This window comes from Vicugna pacos, chromosome 17 (genome assembly GCF_048564905.1).
Source record: "Vicugna pacos chromosome 17, VicPac4, whole genome shotgun sequence".
Lineage (NCBI taxonomy): Eukaryota > Metazoa > Chordata > Mammalia > Artiodactyla > Camelidae > Vicugna > Vicugna pacos.
The window spans coordinates 49,551,843-49,575,368 of NC_133003.1; the positions used below are offsets into that span (position 1 = coordinate 49,551,843).

Genomic DNA, 23,526 nt, shown 5'->3' on the forward strand with positions numbered 1-23,526 from the left:
TTGACTGCTGCATTATATGGAAGTATTGTTGAGACTAATCAAAACTTGACCTTTGGATACTAGTTAGAGGGGAAAGTACATAGGTAGGGAGCTAGCTCTAGGGACAGCATCCAGGTTCTGTTGACTTGAACTAAAAGTGGTTAGAAATTTATTTCCTCTTTTTCAGATTGTCCCATATTCCTCACTGACCTGGAGCCTGGAGAGAGACTGCAGTCCATGTCTATCAAAGAGCGGTCATTCATGTGTTCACTCATATTTCTTACTCTCAACTGGTTCCGAGAGGTGAGCAGAGTTACTTACTGTCTGTTGTTCCTCGTGAGAGGAAACTGTTTTCTTGGTTCCCACGAGGCTCCTTAGAAAGTCCCTACTGCCCACTCACCCCTGTGTTTTTCTCCAGCGGTTATATCCCACCCTTCCCTAGTTACGTGTACCTCCTGATGTCGCCAGATCAGGAGAGTTAGAATTCACTTAGTGTTGCCCATGCTCTCCTACCAGCACGCCCTCTCGCAGCACTCGACTTCTGCCCGGAATGACTCCGCCTTCTCTGTGAAAGTGCTGGTCCTCCTTGCCTGGGCATGCTCTTAGTGGTGGGATTTAATGAGATCAAGTGAATGATAGTTTCCCTTTTCCTTCAGGATATATTTGTGCTTAAAGAAATGCACAGTAATCGTGAAGTGTGATGAAAATGACGATAACATCTTACGCCTGTGTCGCACTGTGTTTCTCACATGTCTTGTTCCTGAGAGTTTATTCACTCGAGTTATCTTTTCTTATCCTCACGACTGTATTAGGATGTAGGCAGGACGGGTATTATTATTCTTGTTTTACACATACGGAATTGCAGGTACAGAGGGTTCAAAGTCATTAAAATTTCTCCAACACACATGCCAAATGCTGGGCTAATTTCTTCATTCACACTCAGTCATTACAACTGCATTCCCATTTTATAGTTGAAGAAATGAAAGTTCAGAAATAGTGAAGACTCGGCCACGGTCACACAACCAGTAAGTAGTGGAACAGGACTTGTTTCACCCAAGCGTGTACTTCTGCAGGTTGTAAATGCCTTCTGTCGGCAGACGTTGCCTGAGGTGAAGGCGAAGGTGCTCACCCGGTTAAAGAACATCGTTGAGCTGCAGCAAATCCTGGAAAAGCACCTGGCAGGTGAGGGAAGGGCGCTGTATGGTAGCCCTGCGGGACAGTGGTGAGGGGATAGAGGACTTAGCTGCTAAGCCAGACTCAGTGGCCCGCTACTCATGTGGGACAAGAAAATGTTTGCTCAACAAAATTTTTTAAAAATAAGTACAGCTGTTTTCCTCCCACTGTAATCCCCAGGAGACTTTGCTGCTTACGAAAATAAAAGCTGTAAATCGTTGGCTGGGCTTTTGTAAAGTTACTTTGCTTCTTTGGAAGTCAAACTGCCAGTGCGTTTTGCCTTCCTGAACATCATTATGAACCAGGAGTAAACCTCAGTACCTTCTGACCGTTATGAAAACTTGTCGTTTTGAAGCGCTAGCTTGATTCTCTGGGGAAAGCCGTGGCGCCTCCCTCAGGCTTTCATCTAAATAATTGTATGTAAAAGAAACTGCTCTGTGACCAAATGTGATTAATATCTTTAGATCGCAAGTTAGTTTATTTTTGGTTATTATGTGCTTGTATGTTTTATATAATTATTTAGAATGGTTTTATGTTAATTGATCATAGTCAATTAGTATGATATTCCTGTAAGTTATCTTCGGCCATTTTACTATGCCAAAACGGTTAATGTCAGATGTCTTGAATGCATCTTACAGGCAGTCAGCCGTGCTTGGTAGTTCTGAAAACTAGTTTTTAGGCAATTAGGTGATTCACATTCCAAATATAATGGTGGTATATGGTTGATACACATTGAGCTTCTAATTGCTCTCGTTTCAGTCACTCCAGACTATGTTCCTCCCCTTGCAAATTTTGACTTGGAAGCTTTAGAAGTAACACCTCATACCAATACTGCTGTTTCCTCAAAAATCAGAATGCAAGGAAAGATAGGTGAGTGTTCTTATTCTGTCTCCTCATGTGCCACATTGAATTGACGTAGTGATTATATGAATCAAGTCATCAGTAATTGGAGAGATTATTTCAGTGAACTCTTTCTTTGATATTGTTATCATTGAACTGTAATTTAGGGTTATAAAATTACCTCTTCTCTCTTGGTAGCCTTCAGCAGGTTTTTCCTGAAAGCAGTGATATCTAGCAAACAGGATTACTGATTTATTTGAGTCACTTTTCTCTTTTTTGAAATACAAGGAGGAAGGAAGCGAAAAACAGATGGCAGCAAAATCCCCTCCCCGGACGCACCTTCAAAAGAGGACAATTCGGAGTGTGACCCTGCGCCGTCTGACAGGAGCCAGGTGGAAAAGGTATTGGAGTGATGGGTGTCTGTGCAGGTGTGACAGCCAGGCGAGATGGACAGGCCTTTATTATGGACGTAGTTGTAGACATACTTCCTTTAGCCTCTTTCCCTCCCAGGTTGTCCGCTTCTCAGTGAATTGAGATAACAAGAAATGCTTCGTACAGATTCTGATGCTTAATAAACACAAGGTCCTTTCCCTGTAGCTGCCACTCAAAGAGCAGGTTTCCTGTGTTTGTGAAATTGCCTAAACCACAAGGATCCCAGTTGTTTCTGTTTTTTAGCTACTGTTTATTGAGGATTTGTTGTATATAGCTTGTCTGATCTTTCTAAAAACCCAAGGTTAGTATTGATATCCAGGTTTAATAGATGAGGAAACTAAGACCCAGAGAGGGTAGGTGACTTGCCCAGGTTTACACAGTTAGTAAGTACTTGAGCAAGGATTTGAAGGCAAATTTTTCCGGCCTCTAAGCTCATAGTTTTCTGTTCCACACCGTAATGCCTTGATTTGTCTAATTATATTAGACATACCAATATTATATTATGTGCTCTGTCTCAGGAATATTTAGGTAGAAGGAAGTAGATTTTTAAAATGTGATGAAATTATAACCTTTTGCATAAAATAAATATGTCATTGCACTTTGAAATCTTCATTAAAAATTAGATTAATGTGGAAGCTTTATGCTGCTGGTTGCTGCTGCTTTCTTCCCAGGAGCTCAAAGGGAAAGAAGAAAAGACATCAGTGTCGCTACAGAATTACCACGCTTATTTCCGAGAGCTGGACGTTGAGGTCTTCTCTCTTCTGCGTTGTGGGCTTGTGGCCAAGTTCATCTTAGATGCTGAAATGCACACTGAAGTAAGTGGCAGAGCTGAGGTCCCAGAAGTTAATCTTTTTTCAGAAAGTTCCTGTTTGACGAAGAACTTCATGACACTGAGAGAAGCTGGACTCTGGCTTCCAAAGCCTTTATGTGTGAGAGTAATGATGGGTAATCACTTTCATCGTCTTGATGTTTATAAGTCTTAAATTTTTCGTAGCGTGTTAGGTACTAGAAACGACTGTGCTGGTGACGGGACCCTTACCTTAGGTTACTGATAATGAGCTATGTAGATGACTTTTGTAGAGCAGCAGTGTTCTGGTTTTTGGTACTCAGTGCTATTTTCACTTCTTTATGACATTTGTTCAGTATCCGTGAGCTGTTTGTCAAGGCCTTTTTTTGTATTTGCCACTAATCTAGACGTTGGCAGTTCAGTAATACACACAGCATGATGCTTGCCTTCTAATAGCTCATAATCTAATGAAGGAAGTAACAACTGGCAGTATGTTGTGAGTTGGTGGTCTGAACCCGGAATCAGTGCAACTGAGGAGAGAATGGTTGTTTATAATGAATTTGGAAGTAGAGTACATTTTCACAGAAAAGATAACTTTTTATTTGGGATTTTACCAGAGAGTAGAGTTTCTCTTGTGGTTTAAAAAAAAAAAAGAGAAATAGCGTGGGTTTTTGCAAGAATGTAAGCTCCTTCAGAGTAGAGATAATATATTTTTTCAATCTTTCTACATCAACTGTACTTAGAGATTCTCCATAAATATATGTTAAGTGAACAACTTGAAGTGAGACTGCATTTGACCCAGTGTGCTTCTGGTAGTGTAATATGTTTATAAGGATCCTGCCCAAAGTTGGTAGTAGCAAAATACTAGGAGAAAGAAAATACGAAAGGATTATTTAATGAACAGAGAAAAGCAAAATTTCCTCGAGTTGGTCATTTTTTATCCCATGGTACTTAGGAAATGCACCGTGGATCCACAGCTGGAAGAATATACCAGAGGCATTTATTTGAAGAGAAAAAAGTATGTCTTCTAAAAGTATACTCCTCGGATTTCTATTTTAATAATGTAAAATTTTGTTTTACTTTAGAAATGCTTGACTTTCTGATTTGTTAACAGAGCATAACAGCCGTTTATATTGAGGTGGAGGAAATTTTCCCCCTTTTTGGTAATGGTCATATTCCTCACCCGTTGGGAAGAGTAAACATGAAATATGTCCCCCTAAAAGATGACTAGGTCATGCTTAGAACTACCTTTTCCTTCCTCCTCATGACAGGCTACAGAAGTTCTGCAGCTTCAGCCTCCTGAGCTGCTTTTCTTGCTGGAAGACCTCTCCCAGAAGCTGGAGAATATGCTGACACCTTCTATTGCCAGGAGAGTCCCCTTCCTCAAGGTTGGTTCAGGCAGAAGCATCGGCCCTGGCCTTAGTGGGTTTGGAAGCAAAGAGGTCTTAGTGAATAAGTTGTCACTTTTTCTGGTGTTGTGTTTGGGTAACATGGTGGTAGTAGCCCCATTGCCAGACCATGTTCACCTTGCTTTCGAAAGGAACTCTGAAACAGAGAAAACAAAAAGCTACCTGAAACAGGAAGTGTATTTCTAAATGCCCTGAGCATTCCTGAATCCTCTTCTTTGCTTGGGTTTTGGTTTTAACCCAAACTAAGCTTGTGCCCAAGCCTCAGCATAGTAGTTGGCTGTCTAGAGAAGTCAGGAACCTCGAGTGTGTATGTAATGGACAGATGTGCTCGTAGCATCTGGGGAAGCAGTTGGATGATACAAACAATAAAATGTGAAAATCATTTGTAAATGTTTAAATATAATATATCCAGTTACTTGATTCTTTCTTCTTGTACTTACTATTTACGCTACATTCTTGTCAGCCTAAATGATTTTTATTTCTATGTGAGCTTTATCCCATTAGTAATTATGGATCTATACTTTGCAAACACTGTACTCTGTAAGAGCCAGTCTCTTGATTATCTGAAGATTGAGCAGGTTTCCTCTGTCAGAATATATCCCTGATTTCTCCTACCTACTTCTGCTTGGTGGCACAAGGTGTGATTACACTCTGTAAGAAAGTCTTAGTTTCAGAGAAGCTGTTAAACAGTTTTCTTCCCTAGTAACTCTGAATTTATTACAGAATAAAGGAAACCGGAATGTTGGATTCTCACATCTCCATCAGAAATCGGCCTTAGAAATTGCTTTTAGAGTTGTTCAGCTGCTGACCCCGCTGTGTAAATATCTGGAGAACATTCACAACTATTTTCAGGTTAGAAGTCTATCTGATCATTGTAGAGACTTAGAAACTGCTAAGTGGTCAAGAGATTTCATTTCTGGCTGAAAAATATTGAAGGGAAATGAGGGTGATTACTAAAGCATCAGTCCTAAAAGCAGTTTTCTCTTTTAGAGCTTAGATGCTGAGAATTGTGGTGTAGCTGTTGGACCGAGAATGGAAGTTGAGGAGTACCACGTGATGGTGTCCTGCTATCAGAGGCTACTGCAGATTTTTCATGGGCTCTTTGCTTGGTGAGTATGTGGCAGTTACTGTGGGTAGAGATAATGGAGTATGTCCTTGCTTTTACTTGACAGTCACCAAGGCACTGAGGTACAGAAAAGAAGGAAAGGGCTCCAAAATGTTATGTAAATGTGGTGCTTATTCTTTCTGGAGTGTTTTTGCACTTGCACAAGATCATTGCACTTGATCTCGTGTGCTCTGTGTCTTATGGAGTCGCTATTAACTCATTTGAAAATCGGATGCTTTGTTCTTGGCTAATCTGTGACAGATCTGGTGTTCTGATTCTTAGTGAGTTTGCTGTGGCAACCTTCCTCTGATAGCACGAGAGAGACTGGTACTTAAGTTGTTACTAAGCAAGTTGTAGGTAAATTCCAGATTACGCAGGAGAGAGGTTAAGGCAGTGTGAGCTGGGGTGTTTAGGGACACTTCATGGAATCATGGGACTTCATCAGGCCTTGGAGGGTAGATGGCTTTGGGGAGGTAAGGGAAGAAACTGGAAGGCGCAGCACAGACGAAAGTGGAAACAAGGAAGGTGTGTCCCTTAAATGTTTTGTTCCTCAGGGCTGGGCCGTAGCCCCTCTGTTCTCATTAAGGAATTTTCCTGGGCAATCTCGCCGAAGTTTAAATGCATGCTGAAGTGTATCTTCTGAGCTCCAGGTGTTTGTCTGCACTTGCCTACTCAGCACCCTTTGTAGAATTGTCACTGGCCCCTCAGACCCATGACATCCAGAACGAGCGTCCCTCCTTCCCGCTGCCCCTTCAGCTTTCCCTGCTGGGTGGATGGTGCCACCAGTTGCCTGAGCCAGAAACCAAGAGTTAGTATTCTTTGTCCCTTCCTCTGCTCTCTACCTTTTCTCTCTCCCACATCTGACCACAGAATCCTGTTGACTTTATCTTATAGATAACATCTAAATGACCACATGTCCTCTCATTCTCCACTGCTTCCAGACTCCTGTCATCTCTCACCTGGACTAGAAAAGTTTCACAGTTGTCCTCTTTCAGTCCACTCTTGACACATCAGTCAGAGTGATCTTCCCAACGCAAACTAGATCTTATCCTAGCCCAGCTTTGCTCTCTGAGCACCCTTAGACTTTTCTTGAGTTTGAACTCTCTTACCTAGCTGCTGAGGCCTTTTATTATCTGACTCCTGCTGTTCCACTCACTGTCTTGCACTCTGCCCTCCAGCTATCCTGAGTTAATTTCAGCACCCTGGATAGCTTTCACCTGGAAGGCTTCACACGTGCCCATCCTTCTACCAGTATCCCTACCCTCCTTGATCCACAGTCTTTTCTAACTCATCCTTGAGATCTGAATTTAAACTTTACTTCCTCAAGGGCATCTTCCCTGACCCCTAGGCCAGATAAGTCTCCTTCCTGCCTCTCTGATCCCCAGTTTGCTCCTAATACTCTTACGATAAAACTTACCACATTTTATTGTAATAATTTGTCTTCCCTGTGGGACTGTGAGCTCCATGAAGGCAGAGACCAGTCACTGTCATAGCCTCAGTACTTGAAAACAGTGCCTGGCGAAAGATGTGAACAGGTGCTTAATCAAGGAGATACATGGATGGCAAATAAACCCCTGCAGAGATACTCAATAGTGTTAGTTATTAATGCAGTGCAGGTTAAAATCACAGCATGGCAAAGTTAAAAAGATTTACCTTGCCAAGTGTTGGTGAGGATGTAGAGCAACTGGAACCCTCACATGATGCTGGTGTGACTGTAAGCTGGCACACCCACTTTTGAAAACGGTCTGGCAGTTCCTTAAAAAGTTGGACATAAACTTACCATACAACCCACTATTTATCCTATTTATCCAAGAGAAATGAGACCATATGTCTATACTAAGTCTTGTGCACAAATGTGTATTGCAGCCTTATTTGTACTAGCCCCAAACTGGAAACGATTCAAGTGACCGTCAACTGGTGAATAAATTGTGGTAGATCAGTGTGGTAGAATACTACATGTAACAACAGGGATGAAAAAAGAATTACACTGAATGAAAAGACTATAAAGTATGTAGTATTTGATTCTATTTATGTAAAACTTTAGGAATAGCATATGACTTGTAGTGGCAGAAAGCAGTTCAGTGGTTGTCTCGTGTTGGGTAGGAGGATGGAAGGAGGGATGTATTACCAAAGAATACAAGAAATCTTATCTATATATGTTTCTTATTTTTGTTGTGGTGATGGTTCCATGGGTTTATATATAAGTCAAATGATCAAATTCAACGTTGTAAATACATGCAGTTTATTGTATGTCAATTACACTTCAATAAACCTGTCCAAAAAAAAAAAAGAATCCCCAGCCCATAATAGGCCCTCAGAATTCATTTGTGGAAAGAAGAGAGACTACCACTGGAGATGTGGAAATGTTTCTGGAGGAGAAGGTCTCAGGGGTCCAGTTGTTCTGGGCCCTGAAGGTCAGGCAGAAGAACTTGAATGTTGTTGAGTGGTTTTGGAGTTTTAAGATCACAGCCATGACACAGTGAAAGCAGTGTTTTAGGAGAATCCTTTTGGCAGCAGCATGCCGGATGAAGGGATTAGAAGGGCAATCAGAAAAGACCAGCCCAAAGATGTTGCCATGATCTGTACCTGGGATGATGGTGAGAGCCTTGCCGAGAGTGATGTCCTTGGCTTGGAAACTAAGGGACAGGAGGAAAGATAATCTGAAGATAAGATTGTCAAGACTTGATTTAATATAGAGGAAGGAGTAAGTTTTTTTATTGAGCATCTACTATGGATTAGGTGTTGATTTAGCAATTTAACAAAATTATTCCTGGTATTTTGGTGAAGACTGAGACTTACCTCTAAAATGTGGTGAATGAAGGAGAGCTTTTTTCCTTGAAAAATAAACCCAGGAGGACTGTGGGGTCCTTGAGGATAGACTGTTCCTGGTGCGCTTCAGCTTCTAGCTGTAGCTTAATTTGATGCTTGAGTACTTTCAGCACTTTCGTTCTCCTTTTCCCTTTGTTGATTTATTGATGGTACAGGCTGGAGGCCAGGATCTTTGAATGTTGTCCAAGAGTCTTCCTAAAACTAAACTAAACTACCTTATCTTGACTTTCCCTTAGGAGTGGATTTTTTGAACTTCAAAATTATAATTTACTGTACTCAGCCCTCAAGGTCCTTAATAGTCGACTGAAGCAGGTAGAGCCTGACCAAGCCTTGGACGAACTGCTCAGGTAGGTCAGACCACATATCCCAGAGTGTCATCCCAGGAAACTCGTAGGAATAAGATTGGCAAGATTTCTTGGAGATAACTTGAGTGTCTTAGTAGCTGTAAGGGAAATTGATATTTTCAGCGACTTTTCCTCAGTTATGTGAGCTGTCTCATCTGTGTATTCAGATAAATTCTGAAGCATTAGAAGCTGTTGAATAAATCATACTAGATCTTTATCCCTCCCTCATCATGTAAAGTTGCCTTTTCAGGCAATGATGATGAAAACACTGGCCGTCTGTAGTCAACTCTTGTTTATACAGGGACCTACCCTGTCTCCTAGTTGGGTTGGCTAACTAGGTAGCAGTTAGTCACCACTGATTGCCTGTCCCTTACCCTCGTCTTCAGAGAAGAAGAGCCTTGGCTGAGGGCACCGGAGGTGAGCAGGCACTCTGAGGGGCATGGCTCCCAGCCTTCTACCCCAGCTTCAACCAGAGTCACTGGGTCTTTTCCCTCGCCTGATGGCCGAGGCCACCACTGAGTCTGCAGTCAGTGCTTGTCGTTCCCCGCTATGCAACCTTATTTCATTTCAAATACAGTACTTTTAAATTTGTTTGACTTCCCACCAGTCAATCCGGAGTTGACTCTAGTTTTATTTCAACTACAATTTTGGATTATTACGACTCCTCATCTGCCATTACTTCAGTGCATTGAAAGCTAACCATATATGGTACATTTATTAAAAACTGCTTTCTCTGCCTTATCGTTTCCTTTCACTTTGTCCCTGTGAACTCAGAATTTAAGCATTATTCTGTGTGTTGCCTAATGCCTTGAAGAGCAAATAGTTTATCCGGGGTTGCACATGTAAACCTAGCCTAGACTAGCACTTGGGTATCTTAGTATACATGACCTCTTCAGGGCCAGTATTCCACTCACTGGGCGCTGTTATGCCCTGGCTTTCTCCATACAAAACTGTTGTTCTCTGCAGTTGCGAAAAGGTTCTACTAAAGCACCAGAAAATGAGGAGGATTCTGATTATACCATTAAACATTTAAGTGAGCTTAGATAATTCATGGATTTAGACACATCTGTAATACTTGTGGTGCTTTTTTTTTTTTCCTTGTCTCCTTACAGCCAGAGCTTCCATTACTTGCAGAATTTCCATCTCAGCATTCCCAATTTCCAGTGTGCTGTTTATCTCATCAGAATTTTGATGGTCCTTTTGGAAAAATCTACAGCTCCTGCTCAGAACAAAGAAAAAATTGGTGATGGACCCACATCCTCTCTCTTTCTTCATGAATAGACTTGTAAACTTGGGGCTTCCTAGGATCTTGCACGCTTTACCTATAAATCTCTCCATAACTGGATGTACCCTTTTGCTATACCAAGAAGGACATTTTCCCAGAAAGCGCTGTGTCTGCTCTCTGCTGACCTTGCTTAGGTTGAGTGTGGTTAGTTCGGTTGGCTAGATTTTTCTGTTTGGCTTCTGCTTATTCATGTCCTTCCTTTTTTTTTTCCCCACTTAAGTATCTGAGACATTTGAGAAAAAAGACATAAACCATGAGGTTAATAAGGTGGGAGAGAAAGGAGAAATGAGGATTAAATGAAAGAAAGGTCTGGCCCCATCTGTGATCTTTTAACTGTCTTTTGACATGGCTCTTATAATGCATCTCTCTGATTATACAGCTTAGTTGGCAGCGCAGACAGAAAGAAGGAAGAGAATGCAAAGCAAACCTTTATTATTCCCTGTTGGTTAGAAGGGAAGGGTCTGGTCTGAATCTGTGATGTGGCCACTACTTACTGGCCTGCCCAGGAGGAGCAGCTTCTTCCCCCTGCTCAGCCGCGTTCCTTTTCTCTGTGTGTCTCTGTGGTTCATGTTTGTGTCAAGACAGTATAAGAGGTTGTTGGGTCTTAGACAAATGGACTTGTTTCTGTTAGTAGAACCAGTAGAGCAGAAACCCACGACAGCTTTTTCCAAATTGTCTGTTAGCCCAGGAACTTCATAGTAAATAAAAAAGAATAATCCTTGTGGTCAATAATCACCCCCAAAACTGAAAAACAAGAGTGAAGTTGGTTTTCCAACTTGAAATGTCTTTGCCTTGTTTCTCCAACAGCTTCCCTGGCCAGACAGTTCCTCTGTCGGGTGTGGCCAAGCGGGGAGAAAGAGAAGAACAGCGTCCCTAATGACCAGCTCCAGGCTTTGCTTAGGTGAGATGCTCAGTTCTTCCCTAGAGCCAAGTAGCCTTCTATTGTGTCACTGTTCAGTTCCCTTGTCTGGTCCAAGACAGAGAAATTACCATGGTTAAGGGGAACTTGGAAGCAATGAAATAGATTTGAAATGAACAGAATTTGGAATATGTGGATTGTCAGATCCTCTAGTTCTGTTTCATACTGTCAGCTAGTTCCTTATTATTAAATCAAATCATGGAGGAAGCGGAGGAGTCTGCGGTTGTGTCCTGCGTTGTTAACCAATGTGGCAGATATTTATTTATTGCCTGCTGTATCCAAGACACATCCATCACTTCCAAGATGTCTTTCTGTGTTTCCAATTGAGACATCATTTCCTTTACCTCTTGGCAAGTATCTGGAATCTTAATTTTATTAAAAATAAATGCTGATAGTTGTTTTAAAGCTTAATACTTGGTGATATCGCAAGAAAGAAATCTTGATTTAGGAATTCTATAACGTGTTTATATTCCAATGGCTGTCAATGCAGCATCTACCTGGAGCACACAGACAATGTTCTGAAGGTCATAGAGGAGATTGCTGGTGTTGGTGTCCCAGAACTGATCAGCTCCCCTAAAGAGGCATGTTCCTCCACGTTCCCTACACTGACCAGGTAAGGGAGTACTCTCCTGTCATTTTCCCTAAGTTAGAATCACACAGTCTCACGCATGTGGTTTTCAAATACCTACCTTATTCTTCATCTAGTTCTCATACAGAGGGTGGGTACAGTCATTCATTCAACACACAGACTGTCTACTGTGCATTCTCTCCAGGGGGCCCTCAGCCAGGCTATCTGAAAGGACCTTATTGAGGAGTGAATTTTCATTAGTTACAGTCTTCAGAGGCCTTGGATGTTTAATCACCAAACTTCTGTTAGTACTTTTGTCCTTTAAATATGAGATAATTTTTCCAGTATTTTAACCACCTTTAGAAGGGTAAAGTGATTGTTGTAGCTAGTTGTGTATGTCTCACTTAACAGACCTTACGTCTCATGATATCAGGGGTTATCTGACACTTGAACAGTCTCACGGTTTATAATGCACTCTTACCTTTATCTCATTTGATCCTTTCCATGAATTTGTGACATAGGTATCATTTCCTCTGATGAGGAAAATGTAACCTGAGTTAGAGAGGGAGCTTGCTCAGGCTTATACAGGCAGTGAAGTAAATGTGAAACCAGGAACTGATACTTGGGTCTTCTCACCATCATTTCACTGTTCTTTCTATGCCGTCACACACTCTCCTCATGAACTGAATTCCTTTGTTTCACAGGCTGTCTTCTCGGCTCACTTCTAAATCCTTAGAGTGGACCCTAGTGAAAGGACATTCAGAGAGGTGGGGAAGGGAAGTCACTCTCAGTTCCCTGGCTTCTGCCAGGATGCTCTTTCTAACCAGTGCATCCTCGTGTGGGCATGCATGCTTTTCTCTTCCAGGCACACCTTTGTCATTTTCTTCCGTGTGATGATGGCTGAACTAGAGAAGACAGTGAACGATCTTCCGACTGGAACAGCAGCAGACTCACAGCAGGTGAGTCACGCGTTCCCACCCCGAGGAGTAGACTCTACATTACTTGGAAGCTGCTGATTCTTCTCCTTGGGTCCAGAGTTTCTCCTAAACGATTTCCTTTGAGTTAGATCTAGGATTTTTTTCAAAGAGTTCTGGTGTGATTTCCTTTCCCTCTAAGTAAAAATGAGGATTGGGCTGAGTTTTCCCTGGCTACTGTCCAGGAGTAGGCTTGGACTCCATAGACTTAGTCTGCGAAAAAAATGGTTTTGGTCGCAACCTCATGTGCCCGGCTGCAACTTGTTAGCTGGCGTGAGGTGAGCATGCCTGTTTGAGATGCTGTGGTGCTGGGCCTTGGCAGCCTCCTAACTGGAAAAGAGCTAGAGCATGGAAGCAGGAGCTAGCACAGGGAATCAGAGAAGCCACAGGGGTCTGATGGCCAGGAGGTGTGTTGCAGAGGCTTTTTCCTACTTGGGAATTACTGAAGAGGAGTCATCTTTTTAGGAAGTCTTTATAAAGTACCCTAATATCACCACATACATGCAGGCCTCAGAACCATCTTGTGGGTGCACTGGTTGCCACGTCTCTTTAGGAGGATAATTGGCTTAAAGCTCTGAATAGCTTTGTCAGTCAAGAACCACATATTAGGGGGAGCACTGTAAGAGAAGTATTTGGCTGTGATTCAGGCACCTGTATATTTGGCTGCCCCCAGGTTCACGAAGAGAAGCTCCTCTACTGGAACATGGCTGTTCGAGACTTCAGCATCCTCATCAACCTGATAAAGGTGGGTGTGGAGGCTCCTCCACCCATCTCCCTGGCTAACTGCAAGAACCAACAAGGGTCCTGGCTTCCACAGTGCACTCTCCTGGCTCATCTCCCCACCCTTCCTTGGGAACCTGCTTCCCCCCGTCTTCCTCCCTGTGCCCCACGCAAGAATGGATAGCCCATTCTTCTCTTCCTGGGCAGTGTCTTTTCCTTCTCTGCCTTCCTTCTTCCCACCTGTGCCACAATACTTACTGCTTGATGGCTCCTCCTGTCTAGGTGTCATTCCCCTAGTCTCTTACGTCGCCATGGGTCTGAGCACACTGTCTTCCTCTTCCAACCCTGAGTGTCTTCTTTATCCCTCAAACACACTGTGCTCTCCCTGACACCATGATTTTGCTCAGGCTGTTCCTCCAGCTTAGAATGTTGTTCTCGCTCCTTCCTGCCTCTCACTCACTCTTTCTTAAGACTTCAGATCAAGGTTTGGGGCCTCTTTAATGCCATCTTCTTAACACTCTCGGTGGGATCAGTTCCTATTCCTCTGTGCTCCCCTCTGTCCTTGAGCTTCAGTTATGGTGATTACTTTTTTCTGCTTTGTAATTGATTTGTTTAGATGTTGACATGCCTTCTTCATTTTAGATGTCTGCGACACCCAGAGCTGTGCTCTGCACGGTGAGGGAGAGACTGGGGGGCTCACAGGAGCAGACCTCAGCTTTGGTTTCTTGTCTTCCATCTCTCCAGGTGTTTGATAGCCGTCCTGTTCTGCACACGTGTTTGAAGGTGAGCAATAGTCCGGGCCCTCTTTGGTGTTTGTTCCTCCTGTGCATCTCTCTAGAGAGGGCCTGAGCCAAGAGGAATTGCTTACTACCTTGCTCACAGGCCAGAGTCTCCAGAATCTGCTGTCAGATAGTTTAGAAAAGGCCATGGATACATTTTCCCACACTAGTTGAATGAGGAGAGAAGCCAAATTTCTTTTAAGTTTGAAAACTTAGCCTTAGAACTAAGATGAGTGGCTTCAGGAGTGGTAGCTGTTCCCTGTCGTTCCTTCCCAGGCAACGGGGAGGGAAGAGGAGTGGGTGATTCCTCTTTTTAAAGCCCATGAGTGGCCTCATCAACGTGGGAGCTGGTGTCCTGCTATCTGCTAGACCCCTTTGTCAGGGGAGTATCCCAGATTGGCCCTAGAGTTGATGGTAAACCCAGTGGGTTAAGAGCGATAGGGAAAGTTACAGGGAGAATGGTTCTGCCCACTCCTGACGGTCCCTTTCAAGTGGGTGGTACCCTATTCTTGTTGGCTTCTCTCTTCCTCTTCCTCACTCCACCCCAGTGCCAGTGTGGGAGACGGGTGAGAAGGGGGAGTGAGTTATCTGGTTGGTAAATTTGGCAGTTGGTCATGTGCTTCCTCGGCTCTACCCAGTTTTTCCTCTTGAGAGGAAGTTGTCCTCGGGGAGCGAGGGTTCCCTTCTGATCCTCTGCTCATTCTCAGCGTCAGCAATGCCCCTGCGTGTTGGCTGTGTCCGGGGTATGTAAGTCTACCTAATTCTGAAGCTTGTGATTAGCAGACCCATTTAGTTTTTGCATGAAGCTACATCTTCCAAATGAACCCTTTCGACCGTTCCTAATTTATTTTTTCTATGTAAAAATGAGAAAATAAAGCCCCTGGTCTGAGCGATACCAGGCCGCCTCAGGCGGGGGCCTTGCAGGTGAAAGGCCTCAACCAGAGGGAATTGCCAAGCGTCTCTTCTCTTCTTCAGTTTGGGCGTCTGTTTGTGGAAGCATTCCTGAAGCAGTGTATGCCGCTCCTAGACTTCAGTTTTAGAAAACACCGGGTAAGAACTGAGAAGCAGAGAGCAAAGACATCCTCTGTACAGTTGTTTAGAAGATACGTCCTTAGCGACTCCTGGACTGGCATGGGGGCAGTCCCCTTGCCCAGGTTCTGGGCCACAGATCTACCTAGGCACCTCTGGCCACTTCAGCTGTCCCCAGAGATGCCTGTACAGGACTGAATATTCCATAGTAGCCTGTACTCCTCAGACTTACCTTCCTACTTCTCCTCCAGACCTGAGGGTGGTTGTTCCCTTTAGCTTGAGTTTATTGTGCTGCTGTGCTCCCAGGACCTCACATATTAGTGTGTCGTTTGCTTATTCCCATGTGCTTCTCTAGGTCTGGTCTCAGGAATTTAAAAAACAAACTATTTGTATTATAAACTCTTGCTGTTATAATAGACACTTTTGAGAGTTTTTTAGCTGAGTGGAATCCAGGACTACAGCAGTGAAATAAAAATAGAAACAGAGGTGATGATTTCTTACACATTTAGCAGGTTGGACTTTGCAAAACACTTTCACAGTGTTTGGTTGGTCCCTCATAGCTCAGAAAGAGAAAGGGGAGGACAGCCAGTGAGCCCTCCTCCTGTTTGAGGGCCAAATTGTGATAATTATCCAGTGTAATCTTTAAAACTTTGAATCGCTATATTGTACACCTGAAATTTGTATTGTTAATTAACTGTACCTCAGTTTAAAAAAGAAGAGATGATTATCCATATATGGCTGGGACCTGCAGTCTGGATCCTCTTTGGAACCCTTGGTTGCAAGGATATTCTTGCGTGTGAAATGCAATGAGATTTCATGTGGCATTTATGAATGTTGTTGGTTATAGGAAGATGTTCTGAGTTTACTGGAAACCTTCCAGTTGAGCACAAGGCTGCTTCATCACCTGTGTGGGCATTCCAAGGTAAGAGGGAAAGCAGGTCACGTCACCACCCCACCTGTTGGTGTAATCTGCATTTGGGATTTGGAGATCCAGGGGCTCCAGTTCCTTCTTCCTTTTTTAGCCCTCTTGAGCCTTTGTTTCTAGGACGTGTCTGTCCAGAGGCAGTTTGTTCAGCATGGTCAAATCCTCAGCTGCTGGCTGAGATTGGGTAATCATCTAGAGGGGAATTTCTGCATCTGAAATTTGACTCAAACTCCATAGCCTCTTTCCTCTAGAAGCTCTTCTTGAGTGAGAGAATGTTGGTGGATGTGTTACTGCTACAAAGTACTCTGGGTAGGAGGAACATTATGTAAGTGATGACTGCTGGAGACAAGTGGTAGTTCTAAAAGCAGCAGTTTTTTGAGCTTTTCAGCTGGACTGCTTGTTTGTCAAGGAAGACATCTGTCTCTTACGAACATTTTAGCATTAAAGGATTTTTCCACTTGAAGCCTACAGTTGAACTGTTGTCACTTTTTGTCTGAGGAACACAGAACCACGGAGTTCTGCCGTCCCCACAAACCAGTGGTTCTTCCACCCACTTCCCATTGTTCACTTCCTCCCCTGGTTCTAACTTTTCAAGGTGCTTAACAGTGGAATTTAAAGGGTTTTTCTCAGCTAAGCAGGGTTACTGTCTGTTATTTAAGATTAGTATATGTTTAAGAATATTTTAGGCAAATTCATTGATAACTGCTCAATAAGAGGTTATGAAGAGCAACTGAGAGGTGTTGGTAGCATGTCTTCTAGGCTCTTTTAGCTTGAAGGACAGCTGCCATTCTCTTCAGAATACTCTGCCAGACAGCTGCCGTTGATGGGCTGTGTCTCTGGCCCATCTGGAAGGGCTCATGCTCTTGTACAGCGTTCTAGGTGTCAGGAATTTAGAAGTTTCCATACAGGAAATGTGAAAGCATCATAATAAACTCAGATGAATTGAGTGCATTTGTTTCCATTCAGATTCACCAGGACATGAAACTCACCAAACACGTGCCTTTCCTCAAAAAGACCCTGGAGCTGTTGGTTTGCAGAGTGAAAGCCATGCTCATCTTCAACAACTGCCGAGAGGCTTTCTGGCTGGGCAACCTGAAAAACCGGGACTTGCAGGTAAGCCTGGGGCCCCGCCAGTCGTAACCTCCTACCCCCATTCTTCGTGAGAGTGTTGGAAAGTATGCAAGGGAGGTCACCTAAGCCCCACTACCTCAGTACTCAGAACTGCTTTTCTCTTAAGTCTTTGACTGTTTAGCTCTTAAAGTGAGAATACATTGCTTTTGGGCCCCAGTTGCAGGCTGTACTCCTCATTCCAGACAGTGAAGGCACCAAAACATACCACTGGTATAAGCAAGACCTCAGACATGGAGGAGCCAGATCAGAAAACCTTCCACAGCTAGGTTGTTACCTTTAAGTCCTACTGAGGGCAGATTCAGAATATTTTTGTATATGGAAAACCTTTTTTTGTTTGTTTAGTTATTTGGTTGTTTTTTCCCCCCCAATCAGTATGTCTTATTCCTGAAATTATTCTCTGGTTAATTTTAACAAATGAGCATTTCTTAGTTCTCTCAATTGTCCGACTGACTGGAATCTCATATTGCTTATACTACTATCTTGGAGTTAGAGCATTTTTCAAATAAGGTCCAAGCCCTTCTCATTCATGCTTACAGTATCTGAGTCTACTTGTAATCTTATATATGAGAATGGCACCCCAGAGAATTACCGTCCTTTCCTCTCATCGACATTATGATGTAGATACTGTTGTTCCTGTGAGAAAATTGAAGCTCAGAGAAGTTAAATAACTTACCTAAAGTCATTCAGCAGTAAGTACACAGAGCCAGGGTTTGAGTCCACACACTCCTGATCCAGACTTGATGTTCTTAAACCACTTAAGTGTACTGTCAGCCTCTACCTGGCCGTCTGTGTTGGTGTGTTGGTGTGTTGGTGCTCATGCTCATGTACCTTAAGGTACTTGGGAGATTTTAGAACAATACTCAGCATTAATGAAAGATTCACCAGCACAATCTGGCCCATAAAACTAGTACGATATTAGAATAGAAAGATGAATCTTTTGTAAAACCACATACTGTGTCAGAGCCTCAGATATCTCAGAGACCTTGGGTTATCAGTTCTCTAGATTCTGGATCACAGGTTGGTGTCTGTTAGACCATATTTGAATGAGTGAATATCTTCTTTTGCCTTGCCTGTAAACCAAGCTTCCCCTTGAGAGACCGCAAATGTGATCATGATAAGCCACCATTTGTCTTGGCCCATTCCCATTCAGGGTGAAGAGATTATATCCCAGAGTTCCCAGGAGAGCACAGCAGATGAGAACGAGGACGATACCTCATCCCAGGCCTCCAAGAGCAAAGCAACAGAGGTTTGTCTGCAGAAGCACCTGAGTGGCATTGATGGTTGCGTTTTGTTAATTATCTGAGTTGGTAGAGAGTGCAGAACCTTCCCTGCTTGAGTTTATAATCAAATACTTCTATGTCAATCTCCATTCCCTTAAAAAAACTGTGCTTACATGCATTCTGTGAGGGCCAGGAGATTGAGTATGTCCAATACAAATGTCAAAGTCAAAGCGCAGATTCAAAAGGTGCCACCTCTGAGGACTGAATAAGAGTAAGAGTCCTTATTCTGTCTGGGCTACTGCCAATGCTTTTGAGACTTTAAAGAAAGCTAAAGAAAAATGTATATATTTATAAAAGTTTGTTGTAATTCAGGTGGGTTATGGATACAGAGAAGCCCAGGTTTAAGAACCCCTGCTGTGGAGCCTCTCTGAAATGCAATTTGAGACTGATGCAGAAAGATGATTCAGTATGAAAAATTCTTTTATTACATGGTTGTCTGTAACAAACATTTCTATTTTGAACATGCACTCTGTTCCTATGTCACATACATGCAGTAGAGCTGAAGGGCATGGCTTATTAAAAAAACCATGCAAATTTGGTTCTGTTGTAGAATGTCCTAAGTCAGTATCGGAATGGCTTCCTCCATCATCTTGGTTTAGAAACCATGATACAAAAACAACAGGGGAGCCTCATGCATTTTTCAAAAGAATGGTTTAAAACCTATCACTGGCTTTAGCAATGATACAGTGCAGTCATATGTGCTATAGGAGCAGTATTGCAAGTCATGGGGTCGCCCCGATGACCTGAAATATCCTTTGCCCCTTAGGATGGTGAAGAAGATGAAGCAAGTGATGGAGAAGAGGAGGAGAGTGATGACAGTGATGATGACTCTGATTAGACCACAGACAGACTGATGCTCTCTCCCCATCTCTGCCAGCCTCTTAACCATTTTGTGTTCAGTGTTCGAAATCTGCGGTCTGCCTTTGTAATTGGATGCATCCTGTTTTGTCCTTATTGAGGGATTTTTGTTGAATCAGTGTAATTGTGGATTTTACAGACTGTCTGCTTACGTCGAATCCACATGTAGCGTTACTTAACAGTTTGGGTGAACGTGGCAGAGCCGTGCTGCAGAGTAGTCAGGATTCTGGGCTTTGGGAGAGTTTTGAAACTCTGACTTACTCTAGAATTTAGGTTTATACTAGTTTAACCAATAAATCTTGTTTTAAGTTCTGCCTCAGCTACCTCGTTCCTCTTCAAATTTCGTTACTCAAGGATTTGATGGGTTTGTGCAGAGAATTAATGGAGACTGGTCAACACGTCAGTTCTGCCACTTAAAATCATATGTTCTCTATTACAAGGACTGTCTTATTTGAGATGAGATCTTTGTATCTTTTTGGAGGAGGGATGAATTTCTTTCAATGCCCGAAGAAAGTCAAAAGGAATATTTGGCTGCTTTTTAAATGTTTGATGGTCATGTAGATGTAGACAGAGGAGAAAAAGGCAGCATCGACCTCATGTTAACTTTGCATACATGTTTTGTTTCCACATTATTCTGAGTTATGCCTGTGATCTACTTACAGGAATGTGCAAAGTTACTTGCACTTTTTTAGAAATAGACAGTTAGGAGTACAATTCAGCTAAAATGGAGAACTCTCATGTCTTCTGCCAGAAAGCCCAGTTTCAGTGCTGCTACCAAGTTCTTTCTTGCCAGGCTGTAAATATTTAATAATTGTTAATATTTTTACCCACTTTTGTACTCTCCGGTAGTATTAGGGTGTAGTTGGTTAGATTTTTATGTTCTTGTTATGGTGGGGGAGGTTTTTTTTTAATTAATCGTTGACCCACATACAGATTTTTGACCCCTCCATCCTCATGTACATAGAAGTCCATAATCTCCTTCCTTGACACCCTGTTTCCCCAACCCATTGTGGTCTTCGGTGTTTAAATGAGTTCACACTAGACTCATGGGTTTATATGGTTTGTTTAATGGTTAGTTATCAATGTATATGTCAGTGCTAGTTTGACTCTTTTAAACGGTTGTTCAGCTTTACAATGGAAACGTTCTCCCTTGCTCTGTCACTGGCCCTGTTTTGGAGGGGAAGGGAGGAGAGGGGCTCCTGAATTGTCACTGCTTGACGGAAAAGCAACAAGGCTGAGGCGAACACAGTTCCCTTTACATGGACAGGTCTATGTGAGCTTCAGGCGCATAGAAAAGGCATGGTGTGAGGCATAGGGACAAGACGGGGACCCTTTACTTGGAGTGCTGCAAGGCGAAGGTGCACTTCTTGTACGTCGCATACAGCAAGAGGATGGAGCGCAACATCTGTTTGCACATGGTCACTGTCATCTGAATCTGAGGCTCCTTCAGTCCCATGGGCCACTGGTGCTCCCGGCTGATGATTTTGCAAAAGGCTGACTTGTCTGAAACTCTGAAGGTCCCAGTCCACTTTGGTGGCTGAGCCGTGATGACCCTGCCAAAGACAGAATCCACTCCACTGAGGCGGACAGGCTGGGGCTTCCTGACCAGCCCTTTCTTGTTGTTCATGGCTCGGAGCTCTGATGTGTGGCAGGGTAACTTGGGACTCACCCCAGCCTCCAGGAATGAGCTGTCTAGGACTAGAGTGACCTCTTGAAAGCACAGCTGCACTTCAAGGTCAGAAGGGGTGTGTGGGAAGCAGGGGGAAGCCCTGAAGGGGTGCTTGGAAGAAGGTGTAGGTGTTGTGTGTCGCAGCCATTGGAAGCTCTCATCCAGTGGGGTCCATGGTGACCAAAGCTGGTATCCTGCCATTGACAGTCCTAGAGGAGAGGAATCAGAACATGGAATTGCCCTAGCATGATTCACATCTGGTCTCATTATTGACTTCAACTTACTCTAGTTCTTGTGAACAGATTCCAGGAGATATTAGGATACTAGTAATTCTACAAAGGGCAGTAGAGGATGGTAACAAGTATTGAATCTGGCAACTGCTGTGTGTAGTAAAACTTTATTCAACCTTATCACAAGCCTCCGAAGGTAGGTTTTATCTCATTTTACAGATGAGGAAATGGATTTGTCCAAAATGGAGTACCCCTGTTTAGCATTAGGATCTATGCTGTGTTTTGTATCAGTGCCACAAACAGAATCTGTACCTCTCAGGTGGCAGAGGATGCTGACACTTCAGGATGAGACATTATTTGTGGATAGGTGCTCAAAAAAGGCGTCTCTTGCCAAATATTTATGACTCTAAATGCTTTATACTGTTGGTTCTCAAACTATGATCCTGGGACTAAGACCATAAGCATCATCTAGGAACACGGAAGAAACGAAAATTTTCGGGCCCCACCTCAGACCTATAGAATCATAAACTCTGGGAGAAGGGCCCTGCGTTCTGCATTTAAACAAACCCTCCAGGGGACTCTGATGTACCTTATAGTTTGAGAACTTCTTATGCTGTTCTTTTGAGGAACTTCAGCTAGCTCTTACTATTCTTAATTATGTGACAGTCTCCTCTTGGCCCTAAACACCTCTTTTCGGACACAAGGGAGCCGTTCTCTCAGAGCCCCTGAGCTACTTACGTACCACTTCAGAGGAAATACACCAGGTTGAGAGGGGAAGTTTCAAAAGGCCAGTCTTTAAAAGTTTTAAAAATTTTATCTGGTTCTAGGTGACTTGGTTCTATTTTTTTTTCTTATCTATGGAAGATGCCTGGTTAAGAACTTGATTTTTTTTCCCTTTTGAAGATACAGGAAAGGGCTGGGAGGATGTTGCTAACTCAAAATTTATCGAGGTAGAATTTAGACTATCTTTCTACTTTAAAATTGCCAGGACATAAAGAGTTTTACTGAATTCAAGAGAAGCTAACGTATTTTGAACACCTACCTATTACGTTAAAGGGTATAGCAGATCCCTTTTCTTTCCAGCCAAATGTATTTCTCTGCCCCTTCTCTCTTCTCCCACAAAGGTAGCAGCAGAGCTGATCCCATCCCATCATTTGCCCAGGAAATGCTATGAAAAGTTGATGCCTCCACCATAGTTTGTGAGACAGTAAAGTTCATTATTGACAAAGAATTGTTAGTGACGTTTCAAACCAGAAGACCTGCCTCTGACAGTATAAAGGAGATTTGTTGATTTCCTCCAACTGGTATGTTTCTCCTGATCTGTGCATGCCCTCTTGCATACTGTATTCAAGTATCTGTGCTGCCTTAGGATGAGAAATTGACAACCAAGGGATGTTTATTCCAAACAGCCTATGAAAGGCTTCTGGTGCTTGATATTATGATCCTAGAAGCCTGCTCCAGGATCAGAGCTGCTTTGGTACACCACCAAGGCAAGGTGGGGGCAAAGGGTGTTAACTCCTCTAAGCATATAACTAAAAAAAAAATTTATCCCAGGAGACTTTCCTCACTTCTCTCCTAAGAGGAAATATGGCCACAGGGAAAAGGCTTTATTAAATATCCAGCTTAAATATTCCACAGAACCAACATGGGATGACAGAGGGTTTCTGACTTCAGGTCTTCCCACCCCTTTCACACAAGGTTCAAATAATGGTTCACTCCCAATTCCCACCACCCATAAGTCATCTAATCTACTCCAGGAGGGGTTGAACCAAGGAAGTCTGTTCAAGCTGCCAGATAGGGAACACCTAGTTCTGGCCACAACGTTTTCCCCTTCATACCATTCCTCCTGTTCCAAGGAATTGGGTCCCTTGATTGCCCCACCTGGGAAAGGGGGAGGCCGTGTCAAAGTGCAGCTGAGGTCCTCGTGAACAGAACTGCGACCCCCGAGGCGCTGGAGCTGCCCTGAGTGGGGGAAGCTCCCCCTCCCAGCCTGAAGAGGGGCTTGTCCTCCGGGGGTTCCTACTCCTCGGGGGCAGGGGCCAGACAGCTCTGGCCGAGGCGGAGGTAGCAGTGAGAGCCCGGGCCTGGTCCCACCGTCTGGGCCGGGAGCTCACCTGCTGAACTCCGCGGGCCTCACGCTCCAGAGTGGCGGCCGTGGTTCCCGGGCCACATTTTTTCTCCACCGGCGCCTGGCAACCGCCTTTGTGACCCAGGACCCAGGACAGCCGGGGAGCCCGGACCGCCGCGGGGGGAGGGGAAGA

The 23,526-nt window shown here is 43.5% G+C and overlaps 2 protein-coding genes across 12 annotated transcripts in view; one reads left to right on the plus strand and one right to left on the minus strand.

Annotated features, from left to right (window-relative positions):
- Positions 1-19,685, plus strand: part of FANCD2 (FA complementation group D2) — a 45,952-nt gene extending 26,267 nt beyond the window's left edge. For all 3 annotated transcript variants that reach the window (XM_031686241.2, XM_072941831.1, XM_015241417.3), the window contains exons 25-44: positions 167-282; positions 1,053-1,161; positions 1,912-2,022; positions 2,281-2,393; positions 3,096-3,239; positions 4,483-4,599; positions 5,344-5,472; positions 5,611-5,729; positions 8,791-8,901; positions 10,011-10,141; positions 10,991-11,084; positions 11,593-11,715; positions 12,536-12,629; positions 13,318-13,389; positions 14,109-14,147; positions 15,119-15,193; positions 16,020-16,094; positions 17,064-17,210; positions 18,379-18,474; positions 19,275-19,685. In XM_031686241.2, coding sequence (XP_031542101.2) covers positions 167-282; positions 1,053-1,161; positions 1,912-2,022; positions 2,281-2,393; positions 3,096-3,239; positions 4,483-4,599; positions 5,344-5,472; positions 5,611-5,729; positions 8,791-8,901; positions 10,011-10,141; positions 10,991-11,084; positions 11,593-11,715; positions 12,536-12,629; positions 13,318-13,389; positions 14,109-14,147; positions 15,119-15,193; positions 16,020-16,094; positions 17,064-17,210; positions 18,379-18,474; positions 19,275-19,346 — 2,087 coding nt within the window. In that variant the 3' untranslated portion in view covers positions 19,347-19,685. The remainder of the gene's footprint in view (positions 1-166; positions 283-1,052; positions 1,162-1,911; positions 2,023-2,280; positions 2,394-3,095; positions 3,240-4,482; positions 4,600-5,343; positions 5,473-5,610; positions 5,730-8,790; positions 8,902-10,010; positions 10,142-10,990; positions 11,085-11,592; positions 11,716-12,535; positions 12,630-13,317; positions 13,390-14,108; positions 14,148-15,118; positions 15,194-16,019; positions 16,095-17,063; positions 17,211-18,378; positions 18,475-19,274) is intronic.
- A 728-nt stretch (positions 19,686-20,413) lies between these two features.
- FANCD2OS (FANCD2 opposite strand) lies at positions 20,414-23,494 on the minus strand. 9 transcript variants are annotated; one of them, XM_072941836.1, is made up of 4 exons: positions 23,380-23,494; positions 23,104-23,146; positions 22,308-22,450; positions 20,414-21,244 (listed from the first exon to the last, which is right to left on the minus strand). In XM_072941836.1, exons 3-4 carry the CDS (start codon positions 22,417-22,419, stop codon positions 20,700-20,702), a joined length of 657 nt encoding a protein of 218 aa, XP_072797937.1. In that variant the 5' UTR covers positions 22,420-22,450; positions 23,104-23,146; positions 23,380-23,494; the 3' UTR covers positions 20,414-20,699. The 9 variants fall into 9 exon arrangements, with proteins under 9 accessions (XP_072797937.1, XP_072797939.1, XP_072797938.1 ...); XM_072941838.1 differs by lacking the exon at positions 23,104-23,146; XM_072941837.1 differs by lacking the exons at positions 23,104-23,146; positions 23,380-23,494 and adding an exon at positions 23,147-23,371.
- Positions 23,495-23,526: the final 32 nt, after the last annotated feature.

Excerpts from the sequence above, each read along its gene's own strand:
- FANCD2OS (XM_072941838.1), bottom strand. The coding sequence starts at position 22,419 with ATGATGGGATGGGATCAGCTCTGCTGCTACCTTTGTGGGAGAAGAGAG. Across the intron at positions 21,245-22,307 it reads TATACCCTTTAACGTAATAG|GACTGTCAATGGCAGGATAC; the intron begins GTAGGTGTTCAA and ends CCTCTCCTCTAG.